Genomic DNA, 16,886 nt, shown 5'->3' with positions numbered 1-16,886 from the left:
CTCGGGGTTGAATTGCTGCGGGGGGGGGGGGGGGTCCTGTCCACAAGTACCTGTGGTGGAGACCGGTCCTTCGGATTAGACCGTATAAACCGAGGTCGTGTCGCAGTAGGTGCTGCATGGCACGAAAAAGATCCCTCACTGCTCAATGGCCCTGAGTGCCGAGTATAGATTAAAATTTGTAGCTCTCTACCGGCAAGTGGTGGCGTCTCCACATTAGTGAAAAATTCTCGAGAGGGACGTTAAACAATAAACAAAAATACCTCTTACAGTTCTCGAGAGATACATGTATGTATAAAGTGTGACAGACAGACACCTGGTAAAGTGACCCCTAAGTGTTGTTCTGCTCAGCACAATTTTGGACCTAATACTAACCCCATGGCTCATAATTTTAAAATGGGAGGCCCATGGACCACATCGTTTACCTGAGCACTTTGGTTAGAGAAAGTTGAAATCAGTTCAGTATTGGAAAGTTTCAATGTATAAGTGGTCCCATATAGTAGTCATATAGTAGTTCCATATAAATATGACTAATCATTACTTTGCTGTCATGGATGAGAAGATTTTGAAAGATTTTTGTCCTATATATCCTATGTAATAATTTCATCGCCCATTGTGGCCTCACACTAACACAGGAGGTCATGATTTGAATTTGAATCTACATTATGTACAAGTAATAAAGCTTTTACTTTAGTTTTATCTTCTCTTGTCCATTGATTCTTGAGAAGAAGATTTTTGAAAGATGCCATTTTTCATTAATTCTTGATTCTTAATATGTCTCCTCTTGAAAGAGAATGTGGCCCTTACTGAAGGATGCTTTGTGCTAAGTTTGGTTGAAATTAGCCCACTGGTTCTGGAGAAGAAGATAAAAATTATAAAAAAAATTTACGACAACGACGGCGACAGACCACGGACAAATTTTGATAAGAAAGGCTCACTTGAGCCTTCGGCTCCTGAGATCTAAAAATCGTTTGAAATGGCAATTATATGGTGTCGAACATATAATTGTGTATGTTGTAAAGAAGTATAATTTTGTATTTCTCCATTTTTTTCTTAATCTCATCGAGCGCAGTTCTGTCCTTGTTTCATTGACATATAGTCATTCTACACATTATGAAATTAATAGATAAAGGCTGAGACTAGTTCTCGATATTTCCCAATCAAAAAATCGACCTAAAATACCTCATTTTCTCTCCAAAAAAAAAAAAAAAAGGTTGACATTCGGAATATACGTGACGTCTTTTTCCTGACTTCGAGGCATCCTACAATAGCTGTCATTTTCTCCAATTCTAAAAGTCAGACGTGTATATATTTATACGTGTAGTTCGGAACGTCACGAAGGTGCTCCCCTCTTAAAGACTATAGATTAATGCTCGAATATAACATCAACACTAACTCAGTTGTACATATTTAGCGATTTGCATTTTTTTCAAGTATTGGAGTACTTATTTATAAGTTTGTATTTTGTTTAGCTTTGTCACAGACTTTTAGATCATAGTGATCCATCACTTAAGACCTCTGTACACATATAAAAAGTTCTGACGATGTTTGCATTTTGATAATATTAAGTTGTTTATTATCATATAACTACAAGAGCTATACTTATCTACTTGTTCTTCGCTGGAACAAATCCTTCTGTTCGGGAGGACTGATGACACATAACTCAGGAAAATGAAATGCAGAATTATCAATCTAAAGAAATTCTCTAGGAGAATCAAGGCGAAATAAATTCATTATATATCTTTTAAAAGTAATGCTTTAAAATGTTGCTTATTAGATATTTGAAAAAAGACTACGAATGCATCAGAATACAACGAAGTGATCACCAGTTCTTTAAAAATTTCTGGCTGAGAGGGGATACCCCTCCCAGACCCTCGTTCTCACCCCCTTTCCAGAAACTTGGCGAAGGCCCTGAGAATTTCTTTCAGATATATATACATGTAAGGCCATTCCAATTTTTTTTCCTATGTTTAGCGTCCGCGGACGGATTGGTTTTGAGGTTATGAAGTTAAAAACAAACACAAATTAAAATCAACAAATACAAATCTTTGAAACGCAATTTACTCTTTTGGGATCGGCATCTCTGTTTTTTCAAGCGGTGCATTAATTTTTGTTTTCGATAAACTAGAATTTTACTTAAGTTACAATGCGAGGAGAATTCTCAAATGATGATGAAAAATTCTAGAATTGTGCTTAAAATGTTGTGTTTTTCTCTTTTGGTTTGTGTGTTTTTCTCCGGATAGAAAGATGGGTTTTCGAATTTAGGGTGGACGCTAAACAAAGAAAAAACTTGGAATGGTCTAATTGCGGAAGAGTAAGGTACCCCTATTTCAAGTACTCTTAATTAGAAATAAATAAATGTTCTATAGTACCTGTGCTCTTTCTGCGTTGATATTGGACAAGAATTTGGGTCTCTTATAAATAAACAATAACAGAGGTCTTAGTGTTACAAGTTGTCTTTGGAAACTCTTTACTGGAGTTTAAATTACTATCTTGAATCTAATAATTTTCTCAGTCAATATCAGTAGGGTTGTAGAAAAAACCATAGAACTACAGACAATGTCTATGTTTTAAGAACACTTAACAAATATGAATTTAAAAAGAAAAAGAAACTATTTACCTGCATTGTAGACTTTTCCAAAGCCTTTGACACTGTTTGGAGATCTGCACTTTTATATAAAATTAATTTAAAAAAGGCATAGGTGGCAAATTTTAAAAACTTTTATACAATATGTATACAAAAACGTATTACTCCTGTAAAAAAGACAATCAAATGAGCGAAGAATTTTTAGCAAATAGAGGAGTGAAACAAGGTGATAACGTGTCTGGATTTAAGGAAGATAAACATTTTTTTTTAGGCCATTAGGCCGAAGGCAAACAGTTTGGTTCGAGGGGTCGACAAAACGCATTTTGCCCTAGAATCCAGTCAGTAAATGTTTCGTTATACCTTTTATTTAATTATTTATTGTTATACATGTATCTATTGCTGGCTTCCATAATAACGATGGCAAATAAGATTTAGCTGGTCCCGCCCACAGTGTGACGTAAGCGGTCCAATATCTCGTGCATAGGGCCAATATCTCACTCTGCGGTCAAACATCGATTTTTTAATGACCGCTCAGTAAAACATTAGAAATGTTAGACTTTTTTTAAAGTATAGATTTATATAGGAACTAATTTTTAAAGGCATAACAAGTTTGTTTTTATGTTTTGCTTGTACATTAACTGTTGGAAAATATTTCCGCTAGCCATAAATAGCGATCTTCAAGTTTTGTTTAACAACAGAATGACGAAATGTTTTTACTAACAAGTTGGGTTTCAAAATGATTGAAGATATTTTTTTTTCATTTGAAAGATTAAATGTGTAGATAAAACCATAAATTTAATCGACTTAAAAAAAAAAACAACAACAAAAAATTGTTGCCTTTATTGATACTTCATACTGGGAAACAGTCAACTTGGGTTGAATATTTGTCAATTTAATGGTTCACTGTAAAACCAATACTTGTACTCCTAGTCTGTGCCTCCCGTGGCAATTTGGCATATGAGAAAATATGAATTCAGATTTTTTGTAATTAAGAAATATGAAGCATGAATATAATCTAAATACATGTATTTTATCCCCCCGCTTTTTTAAATATAAACACAAACCATCATTTGGGCAAAATATTTTATAGGTAATAAATCAACACACAACTACATAAAGCACATAGAGTAACGTTCTTCCTGTATTACGACTTATCGTTCCTATGAAGGTGTGTTAACATGAGGACGTGTGGATAGAGAGAAAGTTCGAACCTTATTAAACAACATCAGATGCGGTATCATGAAATAAATACGAGGGTTGTTCGGAAAGTTCGTGGACTTCTGTCATATCTTTTTTATTTAACGTCATATGTTATCCAAATTTGGTAGAAATATTTCAACAAAAAATTTAAATAATTTGTATTAAATTTTTCAAAAATGTTATGATTTATTTAAAACTTATCCAGAATTAAAAACAGCAAAAATCGGATCGCGGCGCATGTCAAAATTTAGTAATTTAGAAACAATACACTAAATAATGTCTGTAGTCATCTTCTCTGTAAAATGGAGCAAAAACGAAAAATCCTAGACGGTTAAAATAAGAACTGTTACATCAATTCTTATTCCAAATTATGGCTTAATATTTTGCTTCGGTAAAAAGAAATCAATTTGAGAAGACAGGTATTCCTCATTGAAAACGACAAAAACGATGACGTTGTAGAACGTCACGGCGCAGCAGATAACGATGCAGTTTTGTGTTATATTCGGGGAAAATCTTGAATAAACGCTAAAAATGTCAGAGGAATCAGAAAATATGCCACAAGCGAGAAGTGCATGTGTGTAAATGGTAGAGGCTGTATTTGAGTGACAGAGACTCTGTATCGGACGAGGACAATCTGTGAAGAAACGGTTTAACTGTAAAATTCTGAACGAAAACTTTTAAAAGTTGGGACGTCATGGAAAGACGCAGGCGCTTCAGAGTTGCTGATCTTGTGAAAGCACAATTAAGCGGTAAACAGCTGGTAAAAGAAATTAAACATTAACAAAGGAAATTATAAAACGAGAATAATTGTTAGAAAAATAAATGTCAAGTGATTGAAAAAAGTTTTTAATACGTGGGTATTGGACTAAACTGTGTGAATGTATAGGGATAGAATTTTTAAGAAACTCTTGACGCAATGTTTTTGACGTTACATTGTTTTTAAGTGTGCGCCGTGGTTACAAAACATGTTGATTTTAAAATGAAGTAAATTAATTTCTATCAAATCGAATGGAATGAAATTTCACAGATCAACAAAACAAATATTTTTACACATGATATTTGCTTATTTTAAATTTCTTGGAAGTAGTATAACAAAGATTGACATCGTCCACGAACTTTTCGAACAACCCTCGTAAAAGTTGTGGACTACAAAAATATCCAGCCCAAAACTAATACATGTATTTGAATTCGTGTATAGTTTTCTGTACTTTTTCACTGTATTACGTATTTCATGTACAATGTTTATATGTTTTACGAACATACATTAATAAAAAAGTATTTTATAACTGCCTCTTGTACACTATATCACGTATTCATGTACAGTCCTTAAATAGTTTTCTTTTTAAAATTACTGATTCTTTTTCTATGGTTTTTACAGGATATCCAATCTTTTTGCCCTCGAGAAAATAAAAATCTGCTCAAATGAAAAAAGAAAACAAACAAAATACGCCCAAATGAAGTCATAATCTGCCCAAATGATAAGTACCTCTTTACAGACAATTTGGCGATGTTATAGTAGAAATATGAAATTTGTTGTAATTAATAAAGCTAAAGCGCGAATAAATTGAAATTTTGTATTTGGACAGTCATGCACAAGGCTTATCCCTCTTAGATCATAAATGAGTGACAGGACAACGGCGGATCTATGAAAGGGGGACCTATACCAACAAAAATTTCCATGACAAGCGGAAAAAATAAAATAAAAAAATAAATAAAATAAAATAAAGCATAGTAAAATAAGTAGATTTAAAAAAAATACGTTCAATAGCTCTCTACCTCTGACCTAAGGCTAAAACCTTATTTCGTGGAATGGGTTGGGGGTTTCTCATGCACTTTTCAAGGGGGGATCAAAGTCATTTTTGTTACTTTACTATATATATATTTAATAACTTTGATGATAGTCCTAGGGAGCCCAAAACAATAAATAATTAAATAAAATAAATTAAAAAAAAAACAAAACTATTCTGTGCGAAAAGGGCCGGGGGGGGGGGGGATTCTCAGTTTTTTTCATCCCTTCATCTTGTGTTACCATCTTAACATGAAATTCTTTTATCCAAGGGAAGTCGGGGTTATTTTTTGGTTATTTTACTCTATGAATTTATGACTCCGAAAGTCCCGGCGAGAGAGAGAGGGGGGGTTGGGGGTTGGCGCTGTCCACTTCTGCAGGAACATGTACACATTGATCCGATTGATAAGAATTATCAAAACAAATTTCAAATTTATGCCTGCAACTGGATCAATGTTGTGGACATACAACACTTTATTAATTAAACTTTTCTACAGAAATTAACCGAAGAAGTAGTGAACTGAATTTGCAGAGTGAAATTAGCAGAGTGAAGTCTATTCGGTATTAAAAGGTTTCAAGTTTGTCAATATTTAACTACCATGGGGTTGGATTTGGACACCCTTTCGCTGGATTTTGCGGGTTATTAAATTAACATAGGCTAAAAATGACCATGGATGCTTCTCCCCCTAGAAAAGGCGAATTATTCCAAGATCTTAAAAATAGGGAAGAGAATTACCCCCCCCCCCCCCCCCGCAGCTAGACCCCCTTCTTAAAAAATAGTTTTTTTTCCGTGTTCGGCGATTTTCACTATATTTCAAATCATTTTTGGAGTGAGAAATTTTACCGTTGAAAATGGACACTACCCCGCCCTTCTGAAAGAAGACTGCAGAGAAGAGCCTATCGACTTCCAGGCACAAGACCAAATTTGGTGACGTGTCTTAAGGTCATAAGATACCCAAAGTCTTGGAAAAATTTGGTTTTTATCATAGCTTCTTATATTTCGTTGTTTTAGATTCAAATTAATTTGTCCATTGTAAAATTAGCTGCAGAACTGTAGCGTTATGGTTTTATATATTAGTCTTTGACCATAACTAAAAAAAAAGTGAAGGGCAGTAAGAATTTTTGTCTAAATTATCAACTTCATCTTCAGTTGGGTTGGACAAGTTAATTTTCAAAATTCATTTTATTAAATATACATGCATATTATAATGCATTGGTGAAATACAGGTAATTCCAGGTAAAATCCCGGGCGGAGATCAGACTATATTTGCTATCAAAACATATTTCACATCTATTGTTCTATACTTTATCAAATGTGTGTAAAATGGGCACATACCAGAATGATATCTGGATTACAAGCCAGTTTTCTATGAAATCTTTCTCTCCTGTAAGATTTACATGTAGTGTGATTAAAAGAAATAACACCCAGATCATTTGTTTTTCAAAAAAAAAAAAAGCCATATAAAATCAGTTTGAATTTCTTTATTTGGTATAAATAAATTTGATTCATCTATTTTTTACATATGTAAAGTGAGACAAAGACCAACTGACCCCTGATGAAAAAATGTTTCGTATTTAAACTTTTTGATTGGTTATTTTACAACTGTAGAAAAATATGCATATTTATGATGGCACAAATGTAAGAAAATCTAAATTCTAAGCTACAGAAACTCTAAGATGTGAAATATACAGAATGGTTCATCTAGATACATATTTGTAAGTACCAAATTGATCATTTTTTTTTTAACATGAGCATTAAGTTTTAATTTAAGAATTAAATGCATATTAATAAAATGCACATGTATATGACATTGGCACTTATTAAAAACAAGTACATGTACATAAAAGTCAGCATCAACTATTGATAAAAGTCTACAAAATATGGTATGTAAAAAGGGTCAAGTGACTAATGTCAATTTTGCACAAAAATACATAATTTTAAAGTCTCAAGGACTATGGTCCCTCTTTATATTGCATATATAAAAACTTGATAATATCAGATATAACAGTGACATAAAAACCTTCTCATCGAGCACTAACATACAACCTGATATCAGAAGTCAGATATTTCACAAGAATACGACTATTGTCACCATTAAAAAATACTAGAAAAATAAACTAAGAAGTGATTGCAATGATAAAATCCTTTTCTATAATAATGCTCTGACATGTGGAAATGTTTTGAGTAGAGAAAAAAAGTTTCTTTTGAGTTAAAAACAGGACAACTAAAACATACATGCATCTTTGTGTCACAATTAAAAACAAATCACATTTAAAAATATATATCATTTCAATAAAAGAAGTAGTACACGAATACTCGTACAGACAGCATAAGTTCATCACCAGCAGAATGCATACATTTGTAATGAAACAAACAGTCTTTAGTTTGACATAGGTAGTTATATCCTGAGCTCTTGTTCAGACTCTGATGATAAAGCCATTCTCTGCATGTGACCATTTGTTCGTTGTCTGTTTGGTGTATTATGGCCTGACCCATATGGAGATATGGAAGGGCTGCGAGTGGCCAGGGGGGTGAGAGAGGGAGTGTAAGAGGGGGTGATGGCAGGGGATGTAAAGCTAGACTCGTAACTGATGGGGGATCGAGGTAAACTGGGGAGTGAGGACACATTCATTGTACTATTTGTTCGTGAGGAATGCTTGCTCCCCTGACTATGTTGCACTGATTTTGGAGGAGCATTTGTTATTATTGGGGGAGGGTCCATTTTCACTTGGGGATTTAAATTAATGGTTGTCTTTCTTTGTGGCACAGTTTTCACAGGTTGCTTTTTTGGTGTTTGTTTATCGTCCTTTAATCGGGCGATTTCTGTGAACACATGGGCTAGAGGTTGATATTGTGGACCCCAGTCTAATAAGTAGTCCCAGTTATATGAGCCACTATACTCCTCCTCACTGTTTATCACACTAGACAGTGCCCCCACATGCTGCTGTACATCGGGCTCATGGAACCCTAAGTCATTATTGCTGTCAGATATAACTATATCTGCACTAGAATCATTGTTATATTCAACATCCTCCCCACCCCCCTCTTCTGTAAACTGATGCATACTCTCAACAGATTGCATAATATTTTGAGTCTTTATCTGCGTATGCACGGGTTCTATTCCTAGCCGTGCTAGATAGTCTTTTGAATTCTGAACAGAAGGTTCAGACATATTGTCATCATCCTGAATACCAGAATCCGGCATGTTTTTACTTCGGAATCCAGCGGAGTTATTTAGAACTGAGGAATGGGAGTTGATCATCATGATTTCCTCATCTTCGTCAGCCTCCACTGAACCACGACCACTAGACTGTGAGTGATGGGATCGTTCTGAGATATCTGGTGTTATGGGGTGGTTCCTGTACTTTTCATCATAAGCTGGCGGGGATCCATCATCACTGGCCACTGGAAAATCAAACTGATGGGGGTACTCCGTTTCATAAACCACAGTGGGGGCCTTCCTCTTTCTGAATCTGATCACAATGATCACTATGATGACAACAAGAATGATGGCCACCAACACAAACACTACCACTATAGCTATTATTGTGGTGTTCACCGAGTCCTCTGGAGTTTGAGGTCGAGGAAGAGCACATCCAGCACACTCCGTGTCCACAGACACTTCCACTATTGTTGTAGATGTCCTCAAGTCCTCGGCCCCATTTGTGGCTGTAACGATCAGAGTGACAAAGTTTTTATCCAGGGCTCGCTTCTGACGCGAAAATGTATCACGCTTGCTCCTAATATCAGAATGAAAGTCATGGGACACGTACACCTCACCGGTTGTTATGTTGACATCAAAGTAATCCACAGGACTCTTGATGACATAGAAAACCATTCCAGCAAGTCCTCCATCTTGATCTGTTGCACTGACTTTTCCAATTATATGACCTTTTTTAGCATTTCCAGGAACATCAAATGCATATTTATTTTGAGTGAATGCAGGAGAAAATTCATCGACATCATTGATGATAACAATTACAGGCTTAGTATCCTCCAGACCTTCCAGATCTGTAACAGTGAGATCAAACTTGTACTGATGTTCTCCTGGAGCAGAGAGGTATGGAAGATTCTCATAATCAATATCCATGTTTGTATACACCCAACCTGTGATGGAATCAATTCGGAAAACATTAGTATTCTGAATTCTGTATGTCAGAACTCCATATTTTCCACCATCTTTGTCATTGGCATGCGCCTGGAACACTTTAGTATCTCTAGGTCCCTCATTGACGCTGGCGTAATAAAATGGCACCGGGAACAAAGGTGGGTATTCATTGACATCAGTCACATTTATGACAATTGTTGCAAAAGCTGAGAATTTTGTTTGTGAGCTGTTACAGCCCAAACAGTCTGTGGCTCTCACGATCAATTTATGTTGCGGAGTGTTCTCGTAATCCAGAGATGCATTTGGTGTTATCGACACAACTCCAGTTTTGCCATGCACTATGAACAGACCTTGATCATTTCCTGAAGTAATGGTGTACTGAATTTCAGCATTACCTCCAGCATCAGAATCTGTAGCAAGCACCTGTAAGAAGGAATTGGAGTGTGCCATATTCTCAGGTAATTCCTTGAAATATTCGGTAGGTTTGAACACTGGGCTCTGATCATTAACATCAAGAACTTCCACAGTCACTCCAATGGTGTTCTTTTTCACTGGGTTGCCATTGTCTATGGCCTCAATAATGAGAGAATAAGCTGGCATTGACTCTCGATCAAGATTCTCATTTAAGAAAACAAGTCCTGACTGTCTATCAATTCCGAAAGTGTTTCCCTGGTTCCCTGCCCCAATGCTGTAGTAGACTTCCTGTTTCATGTCCCTGTCAGTAGCTGTGACGCTCCAGAGATTTTCACCTTTCTTGATGTCCTCAGCGAAAGAAAATCTATAAATAACAACAATTCATTTAACAAAAACCCTCTCTTAAACAGATTAATCACTGATTCTCATAAGAATCAAAATTCTTTTCTACCCCCTTTGAAACAAAACATACTTGGTTTGTTGTTGAGGAAACTCTGGAGCATACTGGTTGACAGGAATGATCTGCAGATTAATGGCTACCACTGCTGACAGTCTCGGAGTACCACCGTCTTGTGCAGTCACCACCAAAGTTAACACCTGCTGATCTTGTCGAAGTTCAACTGTCTTGTTTGTATAAATCTCCCCTGCAATTTTTAATTTTTTTTAATTGTTGTCCACAAAAATACTTTGTTAAATAATCACTTGCAATCTTTATTCCTGGATATATTTTAAAATCATTTTCATAGAAGACCTTGTGATGGTAATTTGATACAAGGTTACATTCTAATGATTGTTATTTACCTGTATTAGGATCTATGTAAAATCCCCCTGTTGGATTAACAATAAGATTGTAAGTAATGATAGCATTGACCCCTGCATCAGCATCCGTAGCATTAACTGTCAAAATCTTCACCCCTGATCCTGTGAACTCTTGAATATCAGCCTGTCATAAGAAAATAATAAAATACATATTATTTTCTAATACACGGACTTTACCTTCTCCATACTGCTTTGTTCTTGTTAAACGTTGATTGACAGAGCTTTATAGATGACGTCCTTACCTTATAACTTTGCTGGGAAAATACTGGGTGATTGTCATTTTCATCTTTAACATTTACATGCAAAATGGTCTGTGCTGTATATTTTGTATCATTCACCTGCAGATTAAAATGTTTGACCAATTATGTCAAAAAAATTATAAATTCACAAACACATTAATTTTTCTTTAATGTAACACAAATACATATTCAAATTTATTTTAATTCTCTTAAATACACTATTATAATGTTCTTTAAATGTAGAACTTACAGTTAAGCCAACAGCATAATTCCTTTGAATCTCATGATCAAGTGGCTTGGCTAGTGTAATTCTTCCACTGAATCTATCGATGGCAAAGGTGTTTCCAGGGTTACCATTTGGTGTAAAGTCATAGAGCAGAGTAGGATTTCTATCCCTGTCATTGGCTGTTACCAATCTCACCAGTGAACCAATGTCTGCAGCTAAAATTAAAATAAATTGTGTGTAACGGTAATTTCATCAGTCCCTACTTAATTAAATTTAATCACCCAGTGAAAAAAAACAAAGATAAAATAAATTTGGTATTTACTTTTCTGGTATTTACCTTCACTTAGATTAACAGGCTGAGGTTCGGGGAACTTTGGATACTGATCATTAATATCCACCACATCTATATTGAGTGTACAGGTACTGCTCTGCGAGGGCCTTCCCTGATCTACTGCCTCTATTGTGAGGCTGTAAGAATTCTGAATTTCATAGTCCAGAGGAAGTGTGGTGACCACAATTCCACTGTGGGGAGGGTGGATTTGGAAGGTAAAACCTTCATTACCCCCAATGATGTTGTATGTGATGTCCGAATTGCTACCAGAGTCGGCATCTGTCGCTAGTACCTGTGGATGGTATTTAGTAATGCACAAACTATCTAGAATTAATTATGAAGGAAATATGCAAAGAAAAAGAAGACTGAGTCAAATTACCTGATGATAAAGATAAACTACAGCACAAAGCACATTAAACCCTGATTTTCATCAAATTAATTACATAATATGTATTAACAGAAATGACAATGTACCTGTGTAACATAGACATGGTCCCCTTTTTCTCCCTCCCATGTGGAGGAGTAGTAAACATTCTGAGCAAACTTGGGTGCATTATCATTGATGTCTGTCAACTGGACCACCAACTGAGTGTAGGTATAGAGGTTCCCACTGGAAGCTACCACCATCACATACACTTCTTGGGCCACCTCAAAGTCAAGTAGAGCTCCATTGTTAACAGTGACCCTTCCAGATGAAGAGTCCAGGGAGAAGACCTGCTGATCTTTGCTGTTGACTAAGGAATATGTAATGGGGCCACTTCCTGATCCTACATATGTGGCTCTCACTGTTATTACAGAGGTGTACTGGGGAGAGTTTTCCTGTATTGTGGCATGGTAAGAAGGTTGGTCAAACCTTAAACCAACACTGCCTGCATTGTCCCCTACAGTGACCTCTATAATACCTACAATGTCAATGTTTATACACATCAAATTCTGAGAACAGAAACCATATTGAAAAAAAAATTCATTACCTTAAAAATTGGAAAATCTTCCACCCCCCCCCCCCCCAAAAAAAAATCATGATGTTTGGAGTTATCTATTAAATAACAAAACTGTAATTTATTAGCATAAATGATCTTTGTAAAATAAACAAATCATATAATTCTCATGTTATTTTATTCCTGGGGGTAGAGTCCAAAAAGCAATTCTACAATCAAATTATAATTTAAGTATTGTGAAAAAGATATTAAATCCTTCATGCAAAGTAAAAATCAACAGATAGAAATGTTTAATACAAGTTTCTTTTCATTTCCTGATCAAATCCTACAGTAATGCATCAAGTCCTCCAAATCCTAAGCTCAAGTTGGAAGAATGCTTTCCATTCTTTCATTTTTAATACTAGAACCATTTGTCATGTTTTTGTGTGAAATGGAAACTCATAAGAAATGCTGTGAAGATTTATTGAATTGAAAAATTTACAAAGGATACAATCTAGTGTAAAACAGGATCCTTACAAAATACCTTGTAAATTTATCTTTTTAAAGCATGCCCTTCATGTCAAATAGAAATAGCGACAAGTAATCCCTCCAAATCTTTCTTATCATTAATCAATATTCATATATTCCTGTGATTAGTTGCTCCCTTATCTAGTGTCGACCTACCTGTAGAACTAAGAGCAGGTGCTCCTAGGTCTGTAGCCACCACCTGAATCATGTGGACTCCCCTGGTGTTCAGAATCTGCCTGGTGTACACGTTTCCACTAACTTCATCAATACGGAACATGTTGTAGGTGGATAAATCTGTGCCTGAATTACTTAAGGAGTAACGCACCTCTCCATTAATGCCAGAGTCCTTGTCATCTGCTTGAACCTTGACAACAAAGGTGTTAGCGGGCATGTTGATCGACACATTTTTGCGGTAGGCCATCTCCTTAAAGATGGGTGCATTGTCATTGACATCACTAAGGTTGATGCGGACTTGAACAGTTTTATTTTTGATGTCCTTTTGACCTCCATCCTTAGCAACCACATAAAAAACATAAGATGTCTTCTTCTCATAATCAAACAGCCTGCAAATAAAATGTTATTAAAATGAAAAAGCTTCAAATATCATACAGATTCTTTTCTCTACAACCGTGCAATAAAATTACTTACTTGTACATGCCAAAATAAAATCTTACCCATTAGTAGTGATGTTTCCTGATTGGCTGTCCACCTGGAAGAAGCCATCAGTGTCATTACCAAGTGAGAAAGTGATGCGTGCATTTTCACCTTCATCAATGTCACTAGCTGCCACCTGAAGTACGAATGTACCCAATGCCACATTTTCCTTGATGGTGTGAGCATATTCTACAGCAGAGAATTCTGGGAAATTGTCATTCTTGTCCAAAACTTTGATGTGGACCTGACACATAGTTGTCCTCTGTGGACTGCCATGGTCACTAGCTCTGATAGTCAGGTTATAAGATGATATGGTTTCTCTGTCCAGTGTTTTACAGGACAATTCACCAGTTTCTGGATCAATAGTGAAAGCTCCACCAATATTACCACCTATACAAGATAATTCAAAATACAGAGTTATTTCCCTTTGCTAAGAGAACTTATAGGTACAGAACTTAGATGAACCAAAATTTGCTGAGTATTTCATTTTCATATCTGAGGAATCTGTTAACGGAAATATAAATCAGTGTACAGATGATAAATTTTGTGCAATATTCAAATGTGCTTAGATAACCTGCATCAACCCATGGGGAAAACAAACAGATTTGTGACCAGACTTATCTACAGCTTGTGATAAACATTAATCTAGGTATATTAAATCAATATTATTTGATAAGTATTAAGGGATATAAGATTTTTTTTATCACTTCACCTGCAGACTAATACACAGGGGGATAAACTGAATCAATAATTCAGTCTGATACGTGATACATAGATACATACCAATGATTGCATAGGACAGTCTCGCATTGTCACCCGCGTCCTGGTCTTTGGCAACTAACTGATGGATGGCCACCTGTTCCGTATTCTCAGGGATGGACAGACTCACTTCAGTTTTGACAAAAACTGGGACATTGTCATTGATGTCAGTTACACTCACAATAATTCTAGTGGTGCTGTACTTTTCTGGGTATCCAAAGTCACGCACATATGCTAAGAATAAAACATGATTCTTACTGAATAAAACATGTACCTTGAATTAGACATTCATTTGTATGTTCTTTATGAGAACAAAATTGGCATTAATCATTAATATGCAGGAAATAAACATCTTGATTCAAAACAGTTACCATTGCATGAAAAAATTGAATTGGGCATTACTCCAACACTTTTAAGTCTTTTTTATAGATCAATGGAATGTGTGTGCCTGTATATTTACCAGTGTTAGCTCTGAACAAAACTGGCTTGCTCTCATCAGTACTTGGCTATTTGTATTGTTTTTATTTCATTCTTTGGTCTGATGACTGTTTTTTTTTTTATTATTTACCTGTGAGGACATACTGGGCCTGCTCTTCTCTGTCCAGACTAACGGTTGTACTCAGTTGACCTGTGGTTGGGTTCAGCTGGAACTTGTCGTCTGCAACTCCAGGGGGGAGGTAGTAGGAGAGCCGGCCATTTTCCCCTGTTCAAGCAGCACAACGAATATTAAACAAAGCTGCACAATTTGTTTCAATTAAAAACATCCACATAAAAACAAAAACAATATGCAAATCGATAGCTACAAAGAAATAAAATAATTACGATACATAATTGTATCAACATTAAGAAACGAACATGGGAAGCAAATGAAAATTTCTTATTTTCATTATACAACAGCTGGATATACGTTTACTCAGCAAAACTAATCAAATACTAACAATCTCCAACTGTTCAATTCTGCCTGCATCTGAGATCAAGAAGTTTCACCAAAAAATTAAAAATAAGCTACATATTTCATAGTATCTTTCATTTTTTTATGCAATTAAAAAAAAAATGAAACACTAAAAATAACATTGTAACAAATGACAATGTAAAGTTACTTTATTATATAAATAGAAAAACTAGGAAATAAGTGGTCAGAATGTTCCTATTCCTTACCAATGTCTGCGTCTGTTGCTGTTAACTGGAGCACATTCTGCTGCGGAGAGGAGTTCTCCGGGATACTGACGGTATAAGTGGACTGACTGAACTGAGGGGCATGGTCATTAATGTCCAGGACATGGATGCTGATCTGTTTAATGGCTGATCGCTGCGGCGTCCCCTGATCTTGCACTTGGATGGTCAGGGTGTAGGACGGAGTTGTCTCCCTGTCCAAAGTTTGCTGGATCACCAATAAACCTGAAAATGATTTAAATCAGTGTTAAAAAATGTGGGACTACTTAAAACAATTAGAAAATAAGATATAATTGTGAAAAATGAACTCATTCCGACTTGACATCTAAACATGACATCTAGCAATGAAACCAAAATATATTTGTTTCTTCCTCTTATATATCAAAAGTATTGGACTAATGCCCAAGGTTACAGGTCAAAAGAAAGACCACAAAGAAATCACATTTATCCCCTGACCTTTGACCTTCTGGACAGCAAATTTATTTTTACATCGTCATTCTGACGTCCATGTAAAATTTAGTTATTGAAATTGTTTTCAAGTACCTAAGCTCCAAAATTTTGACGTACAGGAGTGTATAATCTTGATTTAAAGTAAGTTTTAATTACACAGTGCATCTTGGTTTCGAGTAAATTTTAATTACACAGGGAATAGGATATTTTTAGCATCTTTACCTACTTTCAAATCTTCTACTCACAGTTCTAACATTATTGTGTACTTTAAGTAGTTATTTTGAAACACCTGAGACGAGCAGTTTGTGCCTGCACAATGGACAAGTAAAGTGTAATTTCAAATACAGATCTTTAAAATGAATTTAACAATTGCATCCAAATCTTAATGTTATTTAAAAAAGACCTCTGGAATGCTCATTTCTGATGACATAATAAAGCGTTTTCTTTCATGGTCACACTTTGTGAAAAAGGAAAACCCATTCAGTTCCTTATTTCTTTAAGCATGTTAATTGCTTGAAAATCAATAGCATATATTTCACCTTTTGCTTCTCTTTTATGGAACTGATTTTTATTTTCATCTATGAGGTAGTTTAATTTAATTGATGTAGTCGAATACAAATTTGCAAAACACCTACACGGGCTATAAAACACATCTTAGCAACAAATGCATTGTATTACAGTTTGCCTTTGGCAAGCA

At 35.5% G+C, this 16,886-nt stretch overlaps 1 protein-coding gene across 1 annotated transcript in view; it reads right to left on the bottom strand.

Moving 5' to 3' along the window:
- Positions 1–7,036: 7,036 nt before the first annotated feature.
- The window catches only part of LOC133173027 (protein dachsous-like), a 31,001-nt gene continuing 21,151 nt past the window's right edge, over positions 7,037–16,886 (bottom strand). Inside the window, exons 8-19 of the mRNA XM_061307907.1 lie at positions 15,725–15,964; positions 15,135–15,269; positions 14,591–14,800; positions 13,828–14,197; positions 13,310–13,716; positions 12,183–12,610; positions 11,715–12,000; positions 11,402–11,592; positions 11,155–11,250; positions 10,895–11,036; positions 10,566–10,737; positions 7,037–10,457 (exon numbers count right to left, since the gene is read on the bottom strand). Coding sequence (XP_061163891.1) covers positions 7,970–10,457; positions 10,566–10,737; positions 10,895–11,036; positions 11,155–11,250; positions 11,402–11,592; positions 11,715–12,000; positions 12,183–12,610; positions 13,310–13,716; positions 13,828–14,197; positions 14,591–14,800; positions 15,135–15,269; positions 15,725–15,964 — 5,165 coding nt within the window. The 3' untranslated portion in view covers positions 7,037–7,969. The remainder of the gene's footprint in view (positions 10,458–10,565; positions 10,738–10,894; positions 11,037–11,154; positions 11,251–11,401; positions 11,593–11,714; positions 12,001–12,182; positions 12,611–13,309; positions 13,717–13,827; positions 14,198–14,590; positions 14,801–15,134; positions 15,270–15,724; positions 15,965–16,886) is intronic.

This window comes from Saccostrea echinata, unplaced genomic scaffold, assembly GCF_033153115.1.
Source record: "Saccostrea echinata isolate AGI-Se365-2 ecotype Australia unplaced genomic scaffold, CSIRO_AGI_Sech_v1 ptg000056l, whole genome shotgun sequence".
NCBI classification, from domain to species: domain Eukaryota; kingdom Metazoa; phylum Mollusca; class Bivalvia; order Ostreida; family Ostreidae; genus Saccostrea; species Saccostrea echinata.
This window is presented reverse-complemented; position numbering and strand designations above follow the sequence as displayed.